The 19,274-nt window shown below is 38.6% G+C and overlaps 1 protein-coding gene across 4 annotated transcripts in view; it reads left to right on the top strand.

Annotated features, from left to right (window-relative positions):
* Positions 1 to 19,274, top strand: part of zfpm1 (zinc finger protein, FOG family member 1) — an 83,035-nt gene that overhangs the window by 31,616 nt on the left and 32,145 nt on the right. For all 4 annotated transcript variants that reach the window (XM_047152906.2, XM_047152905.2, XM_047152908.2 and 1 more), the window contains 2 exons: positions 2,959 to 3,102; positions 9,130 to 9,285. In XM_047152906.2, coding sequence (XP_047008862.1) covers positions 2,959 to 3,102; positions 9,130 to 9,285 — 300 coding nt within the window. The remainder of the gene's footprint in view (positions 1 to 2,958; positions 3,103 to 9,129; positions 9,286 to 19,274) is intronic.

The following is a 19,274-nucleotide window of genomic DNA, read 5'->3' as shown; positions in this document are numbered from 1 at the left end:
ATACTCTGCTCTGATTGGTCAGATGTCCCAGTCTATTGTGATTGGTCTACCGCTGTCAGCATGTTTCAAGAAGGAAACGCCCACTATCGTAACGAAGACCAGAGGAGGGGCTTTTTGTTACAAACCTACGTAGGTTTGAACGGGAAGTAAGTCTGGAATTACTAATGACTCGTTTCAGCTGTTCAGAATCACTTCCTTCTTTTGGAAATCAATAACTCCGTTGTCCTGCGCTTTGATTTTTTAAACTTTGCAGACTTTTTTTACATTCTAAACAGCTCAATAACCCACTACATGAAAGGTAATATTTGAAAAACCATAATAGGTGCACTTTAACATCTACCATTAACAGAATGGCATCTAGGCTATGCAAGGGTAACCAGGAAGTAGATAGATAACCCAAATAGGCGTCAAAATGACACCACATAAAAGAGGTCTAGAAGTTTAGTAGTCTGTTCCCAAGACAGTTGAGCTAAAAATAATCATTTGCTCACAAAAAAAACCCCAGCCTACTACCGAAATAACCCCCTCATCCCTGTTAAAGTTTTGGATGTCTGTGTCATTATATGGAGCTGTTTGTTTGTGGACAACTAGACATCATTGACAAAATGTCAAGCCACAGCCCAAAATGGATCTTTTACCAGAAAAAAACAATACTCAACTTTAAATAATTCCAATAAGGAATACTTTTATACAATGAAGAACATCTGTGTCTTAGAATGGCCAAGTCACAGTCGTGAAATGTCTGTCCTGATGACTGTTCATGCAAGAGTTTCTGTAAAAGGAAATTGGGCATGGAAATGCGCTCCATCACAATGTGTAATTCATTAGTTATATCCAGCTATGAGAATTTATTGCTATAGATTTATAGAACACATTTGGGCAAAGTTTTATTTGTTTTAATATTGTAGTTCAAATAATTTTTTTATGAGAAAAGTCTTTATACATTCTGTGTTTATTTCAGATTTAAGGTGATTATATTTTTATTTATATTTATATATATATATATATATATATATATATATATATATATATATATATATATATATATATATATATATATAATTTTTTTCTTCTTTTTTTTCAGTTTATCATCAAAATAAATATCTTCCATATACACATTCCTGAATCATTTATTACTTCCAATAACAATTGGTGCACACAGCCATTTGGTACTGCAAGAGTATTCGTGTAATTTTCCCATGGAATGATAACAGCACATGAATACCCCTGGTGGAATTGCTTTGAGATGACTGACTATCACTTTTTGTCCCTTGGACCAATTCTCCTTGGTTTTAATTGACCACAAACAAATTACACTTGGTGGTGAATGCATGCAGTAATATCCTCTTCCCTGGCCTGCTGGGAGAGATATGGATTGGTCTCTTCATGAAAGGGGGGAAAAAAAAGGAGGAGAGCAAAAACTTTCTGCACCATTTGATGTCTGAAAGCAGTGATGCAGTGATTTAACCAGAGCACTAATGAGAAAGAAAATCATAATTCAAACTTACATTTAAACACAAAATATAATTGGACTTTTTTTTCCTTTTTTTTTTTAAACAGAGAAGCTCTTTTGTACAATTATGATTAAAGGAAAATTAATTGTATGAAAATGTCTTCGCAGATATAGAAAATTAGATTGACCAAGACTCGGGCTGCGTTCTAAAAATATTGCATATGGGATCGATCTTTTTCCTTCCCTCCTTTCTCCCTTCATTATTAAGGTCCAAATCTAACTATGTTAATTTTATCTGAAATTACAGTGAACCATGCAGGCGTGGAAGTCGGAATTAGCCTAAAGATGTTTCATTTACAAAGACAGAAACACTTTGTCAGGGAGCGATTGTTTGGAAGCATTATCTCCACCACGTTTTAATTGCTTTGGAAGTGAAATTAACAGAATTAGAAAAATTGCCTTTGCCTTTTTCTACAAGGCTCTTTATTCACGGGTATTGTTGCGTGCTTTGTATAGATTATAGGCCTCTTTGTTTGAGGAGTGTAAATATATACGCCTCCAGTCACGGCTTTAGCTCTGAACAATCCCCTCTTCATTTGACACAATGAAAATTAATTTACAAACACTGTCAAAATTCGACATTTTTCCAAAACACTGCGTGCCCGTACGGCTCTTTATACCCTAATAATGCAGAGGAGTTTTATATTTATGGACTCATTTCTGCTCTCCACCATCCACAGTCTTAGATCTGAGCTGAAGGATGAATTAATATGCAGTCAGGGTGCATACTTTGGGGAATAATGTGATTTGTATAATGGAATAAAACATTCTTCTCTAGTTAGGGAATGTGTTTTATTCTCAATTAGACTAAAGTAACTAAATTACAATGTCCCTTTTTTTAATTAACTGCATTGCATATTTAACTCCAGTAGCTCATGCTTCAGCTATAATTTTTTTTTTAATGAATCTATAAAAAGGAAAATCAACACATTTTAGCATTTTTATTCATTTATTTATTACTGATATTTTCAATTGAAGACAATTTAGGATAAGGTATTATCATTGCCGACTGTAATGATGACACTTGCGAATTAATCACTTCTAAGTGTCTCTTATAAAATATACATCCATTTAGCTGGTGTTCATAAGCCGTGGGATTTCCATCCAATTAAACCTTTATGGGAATTGAGGTTGGAATGTAATCAGGGGTTTCCTCCTATAATGAATCGCAATATAATCTTATATTTATAGCCTTCCCTCAGTGCTCTATAATCGTTAACGCCGGCTATTTGTGTAACTTAGTGCACAGACGGACTTCTTGCTTTAACATGATATATATGTATTAATGATCTAGTGGTAGAGTTGCATTTCTGTTCTAAATTCTATGGCTGTTATACATATTTATACACAACGTGTAGACCTTCATTTTTATTGTATAATATCTAATTATCTGCCAAATGTGTTCAGGTGTTATTTACGCTGATTCTCTCTCTCACTGTTTGTAGGCTCTATTGGGGATCTTGATGGTGGAGAAGACAATCCACCTGATGATGTCAGTCTCTCGGGGGAAGAGGCTGGGGCCTCGGACCAGGATGATTCGGCGGAGTGTGATGAGTCCAGTCCCTCCTTTGCACCTCTTTATAATGAAGGTTAAAAAAAAATATTTTATCAAATCAAACGATTTTCACCTCAGTTATTCTAAAATGATCCTTTTCTTTGAAGCCTTGTTTAATAATGACGGTAATCAGACCTGCCCTCTCGTCAGCCTCATTAAACCTGCCCATGTGGTATCTGTATGCTTGACTGGGATCGATATAAGATCAGGTAGTTTGTTGCCTGGTGTGATAGTATATCTATGATCTGCCTCTTTCTTGTTATGGCCCTTGTTATGCAAACTGTAGTAGAGGGAATTTAATATTCAGTGACGGTAAAAGGTATGAAGATGCAGTATGCTGTACAGTATATTTCAATTAGAACGCTCTTGATATTTGTAATATAGATATTGCTGGGACGTTTTGCAGGATTTTATTTTATTTCCTTTGCAAAGAGCGGAATAACGAGTGCAAGAGCCAGGTACTCTATGTATCCTGCCTGCCCGTGTTCACTTCCCAGTCTGTTTTGTTAGTCTTATTTCAGACAATACGTTCAAAGATAAAATGCTGTTTCTCTTTTTAAACTGGAAAATTCCTGTTTTTGTGCAATTTTGTGTTGCAGTGATAAGAGCTTGTTTGTTGGCTGTATCTGAAAAAATGCATGGAAACTTTGTCAGGTGCTAATCAGCACTAGATTAGAGATTATTCTCATGTGTGAGTGAGTGTATGTGTCTATACTTTAAAAAAAAAAATATATATATATATATATAATTTTTATTTAAGGAATATATGAGTAATGCAGTCACGCTGAGAGGGCCCTATGCATTTGCATGAGATGATTGTGACAGAAGGATATTTTATCAATTTAAATTGAACTTTTGTATATTGTATCATCTGTGCGAGCATCTACGTGTTTCATCCTTGGTTTTGTGCTTTGTAACTACATAAAGCAAAAAGGCCACGTCACCATATTCTGCATCTCTCTCTATATCTCTCACTATCTCTCTCTTTTTGAGCTCCTCTGTTGCCCGGTGCTGCTATTATCAGGCTTCTGTAAATCAGCCGTGTTTGACGAACCTGCTCTTTCAACCTGCGATCAATACCAGGTCTTTATCAGGCCAGCACTGGCTAATAAAGGCCAGCTCTCTTATCCACCATCTGGGAGAGAAAGACACAGGCGATAACCACTTGATAACTGCCTGAGAAAAACATTCAACCAGTCACAGGATACATAGTGCTGTTAAGCCCTGCACCGGCCACCTGTACACCATTTATTAACAGCGTATGTATGATAATGATAACGTGGTACATTGGACAGAGGAACTCTGTAAAGAAATAGGGGCTGTGCTGAATGTCTTGGGTGGTGCCTGAGCAGAAAGGAGCAGAGATGATGATGATCATATTGATGGGTCTTTGTCCATGTCAGCACAGTGGGGGTAAAGCCAAAGCGAACATGTTGAGGTCAATGTGAGGTTAAAGCATTCCTGGAATTCTTAGTCTTGGAAATAATTCATATATACATGTTTGCTTAAATGACAACCATTTTTCTGTAAAAAGGTATTCACGCCAGTGTCGTTTTAAAAAAAAAAAAAAAACAGCAACAAAAAAACAATTTGTAACCAACACATCTGTACCATAGACAAGAGATTGAACATGGTCCTCTGTACTGAGGAAAGAAAGGATTATTTCAAACTCCCTTTACTTTATTTCTAGAGCTGCAACAACTACTCGATAAAATCGATAATAATCGATTATGAAAATCGTTGTCGTTATCGAGTCTCATTATCGATTAGTTGGTCTACGTGCGGCACGGGGTACATTTACTCATTACATTACTTCTGTTCCGAAAACACACATCTGAGAGCTAATACTAAAGTTTACGTACTATACACTGATGTGCTATACATTTACACTATGCATTACGTACTCCACCGTATAGTATATGAATTTTAGAGGCGTAGTATCATCAGAAATGGAACACTAGCATTTTTTTTTTACTAAACGGAAGTATAAGCTATTTCCCAGTCAATGGCACATGACGTAATATGTACGTAATGTGATGCCACTAGCTTGGGGTGGCTGTGGCTCAGATGGTAGAGTGGGTTGTCCACTAATCGTAGGGTTGGCGGTTCGATTTCCGGCCCACATGACTCCACATGCTGAAGTGTCTCAGGGCAAGACACTGAACCCAAAGTTGCTCCCGATGGCAAGTTAGCGCCTTGCGTGACATCTCTGCTACCATTGGTGTGTGAGTGAATGAGACACAGTGTAAAGCACTTTGGGGAAAAAAGTGCTATGTAAGTGCAGACCATTTACCATTTATTATTTTTTATATATACAGCATGTGTATATATATATATATATATATATATATATATGTGTGTGTATATGTATATATATGTATATGTATATATGTGTGTGTGTGTGTGTGTGTGTGTGTGTATATATATATATATATATATATATATATATATATATATATATATATATATATATATATATATATATACACACATACAGTTTAATGCCAACAGCCATATGTATGTATGTATGTATGTACAGTATCTCACAAAAGTGAGTACACCCCTCACATTTTTGTAAATATTTGATTAAATCTTTTCAGGTGACAACACTGAGAAACGACACTTTGCTACAATGTAAAGTAGTGAGTGCACAGCTTGTGTAACGGTGTAAATTTGCTGTCCCCTCAAAATAACTCAACACACAGCCATTAATGTCTAAACCGCTGGCAACAAAAGTGAGTACACCCCTAAGTGAAAATGTCCAAATTGTCAATATTTTGTGTGGCCACCATTATTTTCCAGCACTGCCTTAACCCTCTTGGGCATGGAGTTCACCAGAGCTTCACAGGTTGCCACTGGAGTCCTCTTCCACTCCTCCATGACGACATCACGGAGCTGGTGGATGTTAGAGACCTTGTGCTCCTCCACCTTCGGTTTGAGGATGCCCCACAGATGCTCAATAGGGTTTAGGTCTGGAGACCTGATTGGCCAGTCAATCACCTTCACCCTCAGCTTCTTTAGCAAGGCAGTGGTCGTCCTGGAGTACATTCCGAAGTACATGTTCGCATTCATGGTTCCCTCAATGATCTGTAGCTCCCCAGTGCTGGCAGCACTCATGCAGCCCCAGATCATGACACTCCCACCACCATGCTTGACTGTAGGCAAGACACACTTGTCTTTGTACTCCTCACCTGGTTGCCGCCACACACGCTTGACACTGTCTGAACCAAATAAGTTTATCTTGCCCTCATCAGACCACAGGACATGGTTCCAGTAATCCATGTCCTTAGTCTGCTTGTCTTCAGCAAACTGTTTGTGGGCTTTCTTGTGCATCATCTTTAGAAGAGGCTTCCTTCTGGGACGACAACCATGCAGACCAATTTGATGCAGTGTGCGGCGTATGGTCTGAGCATTGACAGGCTGACCCCCCACCCCTTCAACCTCTGCAGCAATGCTGGCAGCACTCATACGTCTATTTCCCAAAGACAACCTCTGGATATGACGCTGAGCACAAGCACTCAGCTTCTTTGGTCGGTCATGGCGAGGCCTGTTCTGAGCGGAACCTGTCCTGTTAAACCGCTGTATGGTCTTGGCCACTGTGCTGCAGCTAAGTGTCAAGGTCTTGGAAATCTTCTTATAGCCTAGGCCATCTTTATGTAGAGCAACAATTCTTTTTTCACATCCTCAGAGTTCTTTGCCATGTTGAACTTCCAGTGACCAGTACGAGGGAGTGTGAGAGCGATGACAGCAAATTTAACACACCTGAGACCTTGTAACACTTACAAGTCACATGACACCGGGGAGGGAAAATGGCTAATTGGGCCCAATTTGGACACTTTCACTTAGGCATGTACTCACTTTTGCTGCCAGCGGTTTAGACATGAATGGCTGTGTTGAGTTATTTTGAGGGGACAGCAAATTTACACCGTTACACAAGCTGTACACTCACTACTTTACATTGTAGCAAAGTGTCATTTCTTTAGTGTTGTCACATGAAAATATATAATCAAATATTTACAAAAATGTGAGGGGTGTACTCACTTTTGTGAGATACTGTGTGTGTGTGTGTGTGTGTGTGTGTGTGTGTGTGTGTGTGTGTGTGTGTGTGTATATTTATTTATATATATATCCATAAATTAACACAAACAGTTGTGTTAATGTAACATTTTAGTCTGAAGTTTATATTTGTAACACTCAGTTTGTAGATTTTATTTATAAATACAAAAAAGGGAACTGAAAGTTTGTGCCCCCCATTCGATTCATCAAAAATATAATCGGCTGACTAATCAAATATGAAAATCGCTAGTTGCAGCCCTATTTATTTCCATGTCTAAGGGCAGTTCTGTCAATAATCATTTCAAATATGTGACTGTATAATGCAATTTCAGACCTACAAGCATTACACTCTAAAAATAAAGGTTGTTGAAAAAGATTAGAGAATGTCTTACCTTAGCTGTTTCTATTGCAACACTGGAGTAATGTACATAACCATAGATTCATTTGTCTGAAGATGTAGTCCCAGCTATGAAAGGATATATTATACAGGTTTAGAGCTTAACTTACAAATACAAATCCATGAAAGTATCTTACAAAAAATAATTTTTTCACATAAACATTGATTGATGCCAACAACAGCTGCCCTCAGACTTGCATGATAATTGAGTACTGAGCAGATACAGAGAAATTTCTGTTCTTGTTTAGTGGGTAAAGATTAGGTTTGGTCTAAGAATCAATTCAAGCATAACTCTGCATATGAAGGCTACAGAAGTGGCCACACACACACCATACACACTTGAGCCTTGTGTGTTTCTTTGTAAAGAGCTTAACCTTGTCTTCTTGTATGGTGTGTGTCTAAATTGTTTCAATTGTAGCTAAAAAAAAAAAAAAAAGAGTAGATCTTTGAGAAATGAGTGTGGATTGAGGCTGGGGAGTTGTTCTGAAGCTAGCTGGGTGACTTTGCCCTCCAGGTGTGACAGAGGAAGTTGCTCTTATCAGATGTATGTATGTGGTTCGGTTGTGAGAGAGAGAGAGAGAGAGAGAGAGAGAGAGAGTGAGAGTGAGAGTGAGAGAGTGGGTGTGTGTGGCAGAATGGGTTGAGGAGCAGAGCTGGTGCCAGTGAAGGCCCCCCTTTTCCCGATACCTGCCGTCTCAGCTCTGATGATATGGGAGATAATATTGATAATATTAGATGCAATAACTGTGGCTCCAGCTCCACTATCCCAGCTGAGCATTGCAGGATAAAATCAATGTGCCATTCAATGTGATTTATAGCTGAAAATAATGGCATTGTTTAGGTTTGGAGGGGGGCACATGCAGCATAGAGCGTGTGTTTGTACATGTATGTGTGTATATGAAAGTGGTCTAGGATAAGCATGGTTTCTGGGGGTTGTGTGTGTGTTTTGAGAGAGATTTATTTGACAATGCAGATCTAATCTCTCTACTATTACATTAATAATAGCAGTCACGCAGGTTGACGTTTATGGCTGGTATCGATCGGCGGCTATCTCTGCTTTATCGCTGTGGGAATGTGAGGGTAAACGCGGCCTTTGTGCATGCAGATAAGCTTATTTCAGTGTGGGGTGATTAGGTTGGGGGCTTTAGGAAGAAAAAGGGATAGTGAGAAGGAAAAGAGAAAGACAGCCCTCTGTCATTGCTCAGGAAGTATCATTAGTCTCACGGTTGGTACAGTGGTACTTCAGTGTGTGTGTGTGGGGGGGGACGGACACGGACACAAAGAGAGACACAGAGAATCCTATAAGTAAGCTGATTATTTTGATCAGAGGAACTCACTAATCACCTTAATTTGCTTTAATGAAAGGCAGACACACATTACCTTTAAGGAAGGCTTTTTTCACATGGCAAATCAAAAGAACCTGAGTGTTTGGGGAGGCATCGGGTTACTGGTGTACGAAGACTTTTATTTAAACCGTCTTTGATCATCAGACAGGAGCCGCCACATTCGTAAAAAAGCACCTCTGTGTAGTTAAACATGCCATTAGAATGAATTGGATATTAGTAGAAAGTCATTTAGGAATTGTTGTTCACTCTTTGCTCCCAACAGAGCCCAGAACACACGAATCTCCAGACACACCCGACATTGATGAGGAAGATGAGAAAGGCTGGAAACCCAGTGATGAGGAAGAGATACAGATGGAAGACAAGGAGGAGGAGGAGGAGGAGGAGGAGGAGGAAGTGGAGTCAAACTGGAATGGCCCAGGTCAGTGTCGCCACTCTTTACTTAGACCTGTCTGTCTTTTATTGCCTGGTGAATGATGAATGAGTCACAGTCTACAGTCTCTTGTGTACAGCAGTCATTGTGTGCACTCTCCTGAAAGCCCTGATGTCATAGGTGGCCAGTCATAAAGTAATAACTACTTTTCAGTGTGTTTATTATTTGGAGAGTGGTTGAACGGTCAGCTTCTGGCATACCTTATTATCAACTATGAGAAGCTGTAAGTAAACTAGCTCAAATCAATCACCTTTGAACTTATTAAAAACCTAGTCAGTTGAACTTGTAAAAAAAAACCTAGTCGGTTTCTGTTGCTCCACAGGACATATATTACCACCCACACCCCACCCCAGCACAACTGGGGCATATTGAGACTTGTCAATACTCAAACTACTGCATCTTATTCTGGCCAAGTCATCCTATTTATTGTCTATTATTAACTTGCTAATAAAATAGAATCAAACGGGACCATATGAAAATAGGAGTCTTTTTTTTTCTTCTTCTTTTTTATTTTTATTTTGGTATTTTCCATCTCACCCCTCACCCGCAGCCCCCCACTGCAATTCCCACAGTTTGAATACCTCTGCCCTAGGCTAATACATGTTCATGGATTAAAGATCTCCATCACCACGATGGACTTCTGCCATATCCGTCGCATAGCGGCTCTATTTGAGATTTTCACATAATGCATGGAAGATTTCACTGCTGCATTTTAAAACCCTTATTTATTCACTGGGGTTTTCAGTGCATTTTGGAAGAGTGTAGAGGCCCACTCACAGGGTCAGATAATGTTTGTTTTCACTGAGGTGCTCTATAAATGAATTACTACATGGCAGTAGAGCATTGTATGTGTGTATATATATGATCTTATTAAAATGAACATATTAAGAAATACAAAGTTGTTTTACATGTCTTTAGTGCAGTGTTGAAACATGGGGCAATGGTGCCTGACTTGCTGTATGAACTCTATGGCTGTTTATTATGTACACCTACCTTGTAACTACACTTACTGCCATTTTTCAGCTACATCTTCCATGTATGTCACTTTGTAGGTATAAAATTAGACTGTAGCCCTGTATTACTATGTAATCAGTACCTATCTGCAATGTCTGTTAATGGGATGTCTATAGCATCATGGCTGAATAGATATTATTTTGACAGTGGATCATTTTCTAACATTGGTGCTGTGGCATGCTAGTATAAGGGTTTTTGTGTGTGTGTGCATGCGCGTGTCCACTACCACAAAAAAAGACTTGTCCTAGGGGACCTCCTCTTTTCAGTCATGAAGATTTTTTTAAATCCATGTCTGTAGAATCCTGAAATAGTGCAAACTGTCATCAGTACTTTTTCAGTAATGGTCTACACTTTTATATAGTGCTTTTTTAACCTTAGCGGTTCTACAAAGCGCTTAATACTGTGTCTAATTCACATACACCCACACACCAGTGTTAGCAGAGCTGCCATGCAAAATGCCAGCTTGCCATCGGGAGCAACTTGGGGTTCAGTGTCTTAATCTCTAATGCAATGTAGATGAACAGAATGATAACTATTCAGTCTTAACAGTCCAATATGTAACAAAATATTTGGAATAGTACTACAGTTTCAAAATATGGAAAGGTATAAAACTCATTATTTATTTCAGTAGAATAGGCCAGTCTATCCAAATGTATTACAGTTGTTTTATTTGAAGCATTTTATGAAAGCGGTATGTTTTCATGTAATATAGAACTTACTACAGTTACAACCTATCTGTGTATAGTGATTTTTAATATGAGACATATTGGATATCATTTTCTTTTCTCATAACCCCATTTATATACAGCTTTCTCTGAAGCTTCCTATGAAGTTGCTTGTGTTAAGCACTGAAAGGCACTGGGATCATCACTTTCTGTGTCCTTGATCAAACTAATGTAGTGGTAATAACTGGGAGTATTTGATTTTATTAGCAAGGGATAAATTAGGTCCCCCTAATATTTAAGGTTATTTTTAGTGCAGAATGGGGAAATTGTATTTTTAATGTCTTTGTGTTGATGTTTTGATTATCATGGCATTGCAGCCTGACTGTTACAGTAATTGGAGCATTATTAATAGTTGCGTGGCTGCTACTTCATGGCCATGCTGGTGATTGGAGCGTGATAGTTTTTTTTTTCTTCTTTTCTTTCTTCTTCACAAACTAACTGCTGAGAGAGAGAGAGAGAGAGACAGGGAGAGGGAGAGAAGGGGAGAAGGAGAGAGATAGCCCTTCTATCAGTACTAGAGCAGACACTGCCTTTATCAGGAGCACGATTGGCAAAAGGGAAACTTTGACCGGTCTGAATTTTTCTCTTATCGTCACAACCCCCCCACAACACCAGTCTCTCCATCACTACAAATAGCCCCCCCCCCATCCCCATGCAAGCGTGCACTCCTTCCTTCTTGTCTTTTTTTTCTGCTTCCTTGAATGTCAGGAGTGGAGTGGCAGCAGGAGTCACACTCACTCATATGTTGGTTTGTTTTCTATCAGACTTTTTCTTACAAACCACAGAGAGTGGAACAGATAGGAACATGGAACATTATCAAATTACATTAGTACACGTAGATGTGGTCTGGTTTTGAGGGATGTGTAAGAAACGGCCCGTCCCTGTGCCATGATGTCACGTCCTGTTGGATTGCTGCTTTAAATTGTCCTCAAAGGCCAAGGAGCTGAGTGGAGCTTTAGTGCTGTCTCCTGTACTCCTGCTTTATCCTATCATTTCCTGCCAAACTCTTTTCACTAGAATTAGGCTAATTCACAAGTTATTGACTTCTGTTATTGAGTTAATGACCTCTGTGGTTCATCAGTATGAATATTTCATTCATTCATTTATTTATTCATTCAGTCAACTTTACTAATTGCTTTGTCTTGGTCAAAGTAGTGTTTGATCCAGAGCTTATCCCAGGAACACCGAGTGTGAAGCAGGAATACACTTTAGCTGGGACACCCGTCCATCACAGGGCACCATGCACACACACTTTCACATGCTTATTCACACCTAGAAAAACACATGCTTTTCTTGAAGGTGGAAGGAAACTGGAGAACCCAGAGGAAACACACACACACAAGAAGATACAAATGTGTTTGTTTTTTCTTCTTCTGTAGGTCAATAGTTCTAAAAACATTTGTAGAAGGAAAACAAATGAATTAGTATTCTGGGCTGTATTAACCCTGTGGCTACCCTGTAGCTTTATCTGGGTGAGTTTTTGACCTGTGAGTTCATGAACCTCGGTCTTATGAGCCAACAGAAAAGCAGACCACGGGACTGTGGTCTCTTTGGTTAGTAAAAAAATATGAAAGAGCCGCTTATTATTAAGTAGCGGCCACACCGGACTTCTGCCTTGCTATTTTCTTATGGCTGTTTGGCACATGTGTGGGGGGGGAAACATGCTGCTGATGAGTGCAACTTGATGGTATCATGACATCAGTTAGTCTACATGCTAGAAAAATATGTCTGATGGATCCGAGGAAGAGAAATTTAAATGGGTAAAAAAGTGGATTGTGCGTTTTTTGTGTGTGCTTTTAGTAAACAAATAGTAGCAACAAATAGGTCATTCAGTAATAAAAGTGCAGGGTAAATGTACCGCATCTCACCATTTTCTTTCAGTATATATATGGTGTCGTAATTGTTCCTGTTTGCACATACAAGATTTTTTGTGATAATTTGTTTGATATTCTCCTTTCATGTCAGCAATAATTTAAATTCACATACTGTATATTGCGCTACGCAGATTGTACATAGCTATTTCAGGTTCAGCCAGAGTAAGACCGCTTCTCTTGTAAAAATTGTAAAGCAAAACCTCTTAGTCAATCCAAAGGTGCCTTTTTTTCCAACTGCGGAGGATTTCTCACCGCCTCCTTTACTTGGGCCTGTCGACTTTAACACCAGCAATACCCTAGACAACGCGGTGCCATGTGTTTCTAGAGTTTTGCTGTACATGTTTGAGTCGAAGTCAACTGTCAGCAGAGCTGCTGGTGATGGAGAGCTGCTGGGCCATCGCCTGGAGACATCGGATTTGTCTGAATGCTAGATAAAATAATATTACTTACTCTTACTGATGGAGAATTGCTGACAGTGTATAAAGAAGTTCTCTGTAGGTCTGATGTAGCAAGACATTCTGGGGTTGAAAAGCCCCAAACTGAACCTTTTTTTTTTTTTTTTTTTTTTTTTTTTTTTGTGATTTTTGGAAATAGTGTGTGGGAAAGCATAAGGCAAAAATGCACTGATGAAACGTGTTTGCTGCTAACACACTGCTACAGTAGCGCTTCCTCTAGAGGGTGGGACATATACATTCTAAAGTGCGTTTAATTGGATGAACACAAGACTAGTACAGGATGAATCATCAAAAAAAATCCAGTTCAATTTTATTTGTACAGTGCTTTTTACAATGGACATTATCTCAAAGCAGCTTGACATAAATATATAAACACAGGATACAGATTGTGCGAGAATTTATCCCTATTGAGCGAGCCGGTGGCGATGGTGGCAAGGAAAAACTCCCTAAGACAAAATGAGGAAGAAACCTTGAGAGGAACCAGACTCAGAAGGGAACCCATGCTCGTCTGGGTAACAACGGATAGTGTGAAAGTAAAAGAAAGTTCATAATGGTTTCTATATGAAGTTTATATTCTAAAATTTCTCTAAAATTTCTATATGAATTTTTTACATTTTTTTTATTAAAGGAGACTTGAGTGAAAAACTGCATATGGTAATTGCAGTCCTAAGGCCATAGCAGCAACCGTAGTCCCAGCAACCACAGCAAGAATGTCCATGTGGAATCGAGGTCCAAAACCATTTCCATGGTACTTCAAGCGGTACCATCCTCAAAGGTTTCCTGGTAGTGATGAACTATAAAATTAAAGCAAGACGGTCTTTTTTTAAAATTTATTTTATTAAATATACTATTGTATTGATGTCCATAACACTAAAGGATGGGTACAAAAAGCATTGATGCAATGATTTAATTTAATTTATTTATTTTTATTTCAGGGGCACTTTAAATTTGTGTTGCCTGGGTCTGTTGTGTTGCAGTGTCAATAAATATAATGCCATCATATTAGTTGATGCTAGTACGCAAGTTAATGTGCTAAACAGTAACAAGTAAAGAAAACCTTCTGTCTTCTGCTTGCATTAGAAATGATAACTTATAATAGAAGTTAAGCCACCATTAGCATTATCCTAAAGGGCATTGTTTAGAGGATTGTGGTGAGTTAGGGTGTGTCTGTAATCCTCTTTTCGTATCTGGAGTCAAGATAAGGGAAAATAACCTAGAAATTGTTATTCTGTAATAGTTATTGTCCTTGGATGAGATTCTAACTGCAGGTGTCATAGTTACTATACAGATGAGATAGGATCTTACAGTTAGGACGTTTCTGTAATACAGCCCCAGAGGAACAACTGATCAACATCTACTATTTGCTTAACAGTTTGTCCACATCTATTTCTATTTCTTTCCTGTTATTACAACCATAATGCCTTTAAAGGATATTGATATAATTGGATATTGATGTGCTGTTGTATTATAATGCTAGCAAGGGCACCATGGTATCATCAGTAGTGAAATTTGAAGCAGTAGTGCTGCTGATTCTTTATGAGTTTGGTTAACTGCTCCTGTATCTTTGTGCTAATGTCATTTATAGGGTGGAGTCGTATGAAATGGAATGATAGGTGGTGGCTTGGCTCAAGTGTCAGAATTAGTTGATAGGGCGGAGCGGCATTTTTAATCTATAACGTGTCCTGCTGCATGATATGCAAAATAAATTATGAAGAAAATATTATCTTCCGAATGACCTTGCTGGCTGGAGGGTTTGATATTTTCTTCTGTACTTAAAATTCTTGATATGCAAATGACCATCAGAGTAATCCCATCTAGCTGCCTGTCACTCTGGTCTCCTGCTCTCTCTCGCTCGCTCTCTCTGTCTCTCTGTTTGTCTTTCAATCTCTCTCTCTCTCTCTGTGTTTGTCTGTCAGTCTCTTTCACTGTCTCCCTCTTTGTCCCCCCCCCTTTCTCTCTCTCTCTCTCTGTCTGTCTGTCTGTCAATATGTCCCTCTTTGTATTCCTCTCTCTCTAATAGTCTCTCTCCCTGTCTGTCTCTCTCTCTCTCTCTCTCTCTCTCTGTTTGTGTTTCAGTCTCTCTCACTGTCTCTCTCTTTCTGTCTCCCTTTGTCTCTCTCTGTGTGTCTGTCTGTCTGTCAATATGCCCCTCTCTGTATCCCTTTGTCTCTCTCTCTGTCTAGCAGTGACTTTTTGTCTGTCAATATGCCCCCCCCCCCCCCCTCTGACAGTCTCTCTCCCTGTCTGCCTCTCACTGTCTGTCTCTCTTTGTTTGTTTCTCTATCTCTGGCTGCCTCTCTCTCTGTCTCTCTATCATTCAGTCTCTCTCTCTCTCACCCTTTCTCTCTCTCTTTCTGTCTGTCTGTCTAACAACACTAAGCTATACACACACACATACATACACACTTTCTTATCCACCCTGTTATTTAAATTACAGCATAAACCATGTTAATGGTCGCTATAATAATGATTATTGGTATTTACCCAGTGCTGGTGTTGATCATATTTAATTCTAGTGGATCGAGGGAAGCTGTACATGCGTAATAAGAGTGGCATTTAAATGCGGATAAATTATTTGGCCGAGTTGGCATTAATGAGTGGTCTGGAGGCAGCTTGATAGGTGTTGAGGTGCAGTCCAGGTTTTCCTCTGTCAGCAGACATGCCGGCAAATCTGCATAGGCTTCCTGAAGAGTCCTGAGCTCTGGCAAATTGAAAACATATCAGGACCGTGCAGAGTGATGAGGAGGGGAGGGGAGAGGGGAGCAAAAAGAGAAGGGAAAAAGAACGATCTGAGAAATGGAAATTATTAAACCAAATTTCTGTGTCAGTTGTTGCCTTATTTAGTGGCTCTTGTAACCTCCCCACCATGTTTTTTTGCAGTAAAAGTATAAATATCATGTAGATGAGCTGGCAAATAATTTTCCACTTTAAAAAAAAAAAAAAAAAGAGAGAAGTCTTATATAGAAAAATGATTAGTGATTTGTTTGTGATTAGTTTTTATGCTAATGAGCAAGCAAAGCGAAAATATCTATTTTGGCAGTTTGCTAATCATTTTGCTTTTAATTTAGACCACGAGTAGTAATGACATGCCGGCAAGTGTTTAATGAACGTGTTCGGATCGTTCACAGAGAGACAATAGGGAGAGTAGTGTGTAGCCTTTATCTTGCTCAGTCTAAAACACTCGACTGAGAAAGCAGAATGCGCTGGAGTGTCATTTTAGTCTTCCTCCTGTCTCTATTGTTTCTCAGTAGAAACACTGCGCTTCAGATCTCTATACTGCACTGTGTGGATACAATGTCCAATCCCGCTCCACATTTCAAAGCCAAATCACACACCTCCTACATCAGCTTATTTCTGTCTGCCTTCATTTTCAGCTCGAGGACATGAGTGGCAGAGATCTTTTTTTTTTTTTTTTTTTAATTATGGTTATGTTTGCAGCCGTTTGGCTCTGTGGAGCTTTTGCACTGCAATTGTTCATGGAAGGAACAGAACAATAGCAGTCAATTAACTGTGTTTTTGTGAATAAGACATAACTACCCTTTGCTTTTTGTCCTCATTTGACCTCATTATGGAAGGCTTGATTACTTATTGGTCACAAACTTTAAAAAGACTTCTGCTCTATTCAAATACCTTTTGAATTGTTATTTGTACAAATTCAATAGTGAACTTTTACATCTAAATGTGATCAAAGGTATCGGTTTTCCATTCAGAACAGAGGCCACTAGTTTTTCTTTAATTTTCTTTGGTTCCGTTGAAAGAGAAGGAGAGAATAATGCTAACACAGGCTTTTACGAGAAGTCGTGTGGTATGTCGGAGATCGTTTGAGGTGGGTGGGAAAAAAAGAGTGAAAAGAGGAGAAACAAAACAAGTGCATATGAGTTCACAGCACTTTTTTTTCCTGTATGTCGCCGTTTCTTAATGGTTGTGTGGGTGGGAATGTGTCTTAGTGGTAGAAACATTTCTCTAAAATGACAGAACCAGTGTTCCATGGAGGCCTGTGGGAAGTTTTATGGTTTTCAGTTAGTTGTCAGGTTTATCATCTCCTTCTCTTCAATCTGTCTTTATTTCTTTCTGAGAGGTGGCTGTGGTTGTGCGGCGGTGTGAGGGGCTCAGACGGAGCTGTTATCTGGGCTTGAACAGAGGCGGCTCAACGTCAGACCGTTAACCCCCGTCCCTTTTTCCCTGCTCCTCCTGCGAACACACACACTCGTGCTCACACCACAGCACACCACACATAACCACACCACAACACCACACCACACAACACTGTCTCTAATCCAAACCTGGTGGCACTGCTGTTTCACCCCACAGCCCAGGTCAATCTGCAATCTCTCTCTCTCTCTCTCTCTCTCTCTCTCTCTCTCTCTCTCTCTCTCTCTCTCTTTTCCTCTTTTTTCCCCTCCTTCAGCTTATAAACATTTCTGGTCGACATAAAGCAGTGTTGTCACACTATATAGAGTAGCGATTATACTATAGTGTTTTATGTTTTATGTTGTTAAAAAGTCTAAGTGAGCTTGAATAGAAATAGCTGTGTGAACACTTTGCATGACTAATATGAATGGTCTTCCATGAAACTGAACAGTACTTCTAAGAATTTTTTATTATTATTATTATTTTTAATTGCAATTTAAAACTAAATGCACTTTTTTACATTTATTTTTCAGAAATAAATCCACCACAACACACACACATGTTTGTTAAGGAGAGTTTGTTTTTAAGTTTTTATCTGTACTACATTTGTGTCTAGCTTTCAATTATAGTTGAACAGTAACTTAGTTATGGATACTAACTGTAAGCCAGGGTAGGATTTGTTGTATTTTTACTTTCATCGATTTTAATTTTAGTGATTTTTTTTTTTTTTTTTCCTAGATCATTTAGTATGATTTGTTAATCATTACCTCTGCGTGACAGATCCTTCTTTATTCCTACGTAGCACAACTTCAGACTGTGGCGATGCACTCTTTGGAAAATTTAGAATCCTTAACCCTTGAACCTTCTTCTTAGTTGTTTGGTAAAGCATATTTTGATGCATGTCACTTCATCGTATTGAAAATTGTGTTGAACTTGATTGTGTTGAACATCTCTACCACCTGGCTTAGGTGTGTTATGTTAAAACGTTCAGTAAATGTTGATGCTGTGTCTTGAAATAGTGTGCCTTTTCAGTTTGCCTCCTTACAGGAAGTTAGCAACAAGAAAGTCACTCTAGACATCTGTATCTGGGTTTTATTTAGCTCTTTCTAAAAGCTTATTTATTTATTTATTTATTTATTTAGTATTTGGTAAATGTATTGATACTTTTACCATGAAGTGACTTATGGCCTACTAAAAACTAAAAAGGCCATAAGTCACCTATACTAGGTATACTAAAAAAAAACTGTAGGGTCTGTTGAAAGAAAGAAAACAATTTTCCATTGCTTTTTTTTTCCATGTGAGGATGTTAAAGAGTTAAAGTTCCTATGTAATAGTTCCTTAGCTGTGATTTGATTACATATTTATTTATTGATGGAGAAGCCCTGACAATATAAAGACAGGATCACATTCTCACTCAGTGTGAGTAAGTGCCATATTCTAGCACTCGTAAAACGCCTCTCGGCAGTGGAGTTCTCATACAACCTCATACAAATCCCATTCTCTGCAGAAGTAATGAACTAAAACCATTGTTTTTCTTCAGCCAAGTGATAGTGCAGATGCACAGCCAAAAATAAAATAACAAACCATGCTTACTGCTAATAAGCTAGCAAGATCTAGAGCACATTTAATTGGAACATTGAGACTAGTTATGGTTGGAGACACTTGACTGAAATGTTTCTCATGATCTTAAAAATCTTTTGATCTGAAGGTGTATGATTACATGTTTGAAATCGGTGTTGTAGACAAAAATATAATCGTGCCAACATATTAATTTCTTT

Source organism: Ictalurus punctatus, chromosome 4 (assembly GCF_001660625.3).
Source record: "Ictalurus punctatus breed USDA103 chromosome 4, Coco_2.0, whole genome shotgun sequence".
Classification (NCBI taxonomy): Eukaryota; Metazoa; Chordata; class Actinopteri; order Siluriformes; family Ictaluridae; genus Ictalurus; species Ictalurus punctatus.
The sequence above is the reverse complement of the archived record's forward strand: the minus strand, read 5'-3'. Positions and strand labels throughout refer to the sequence as shown.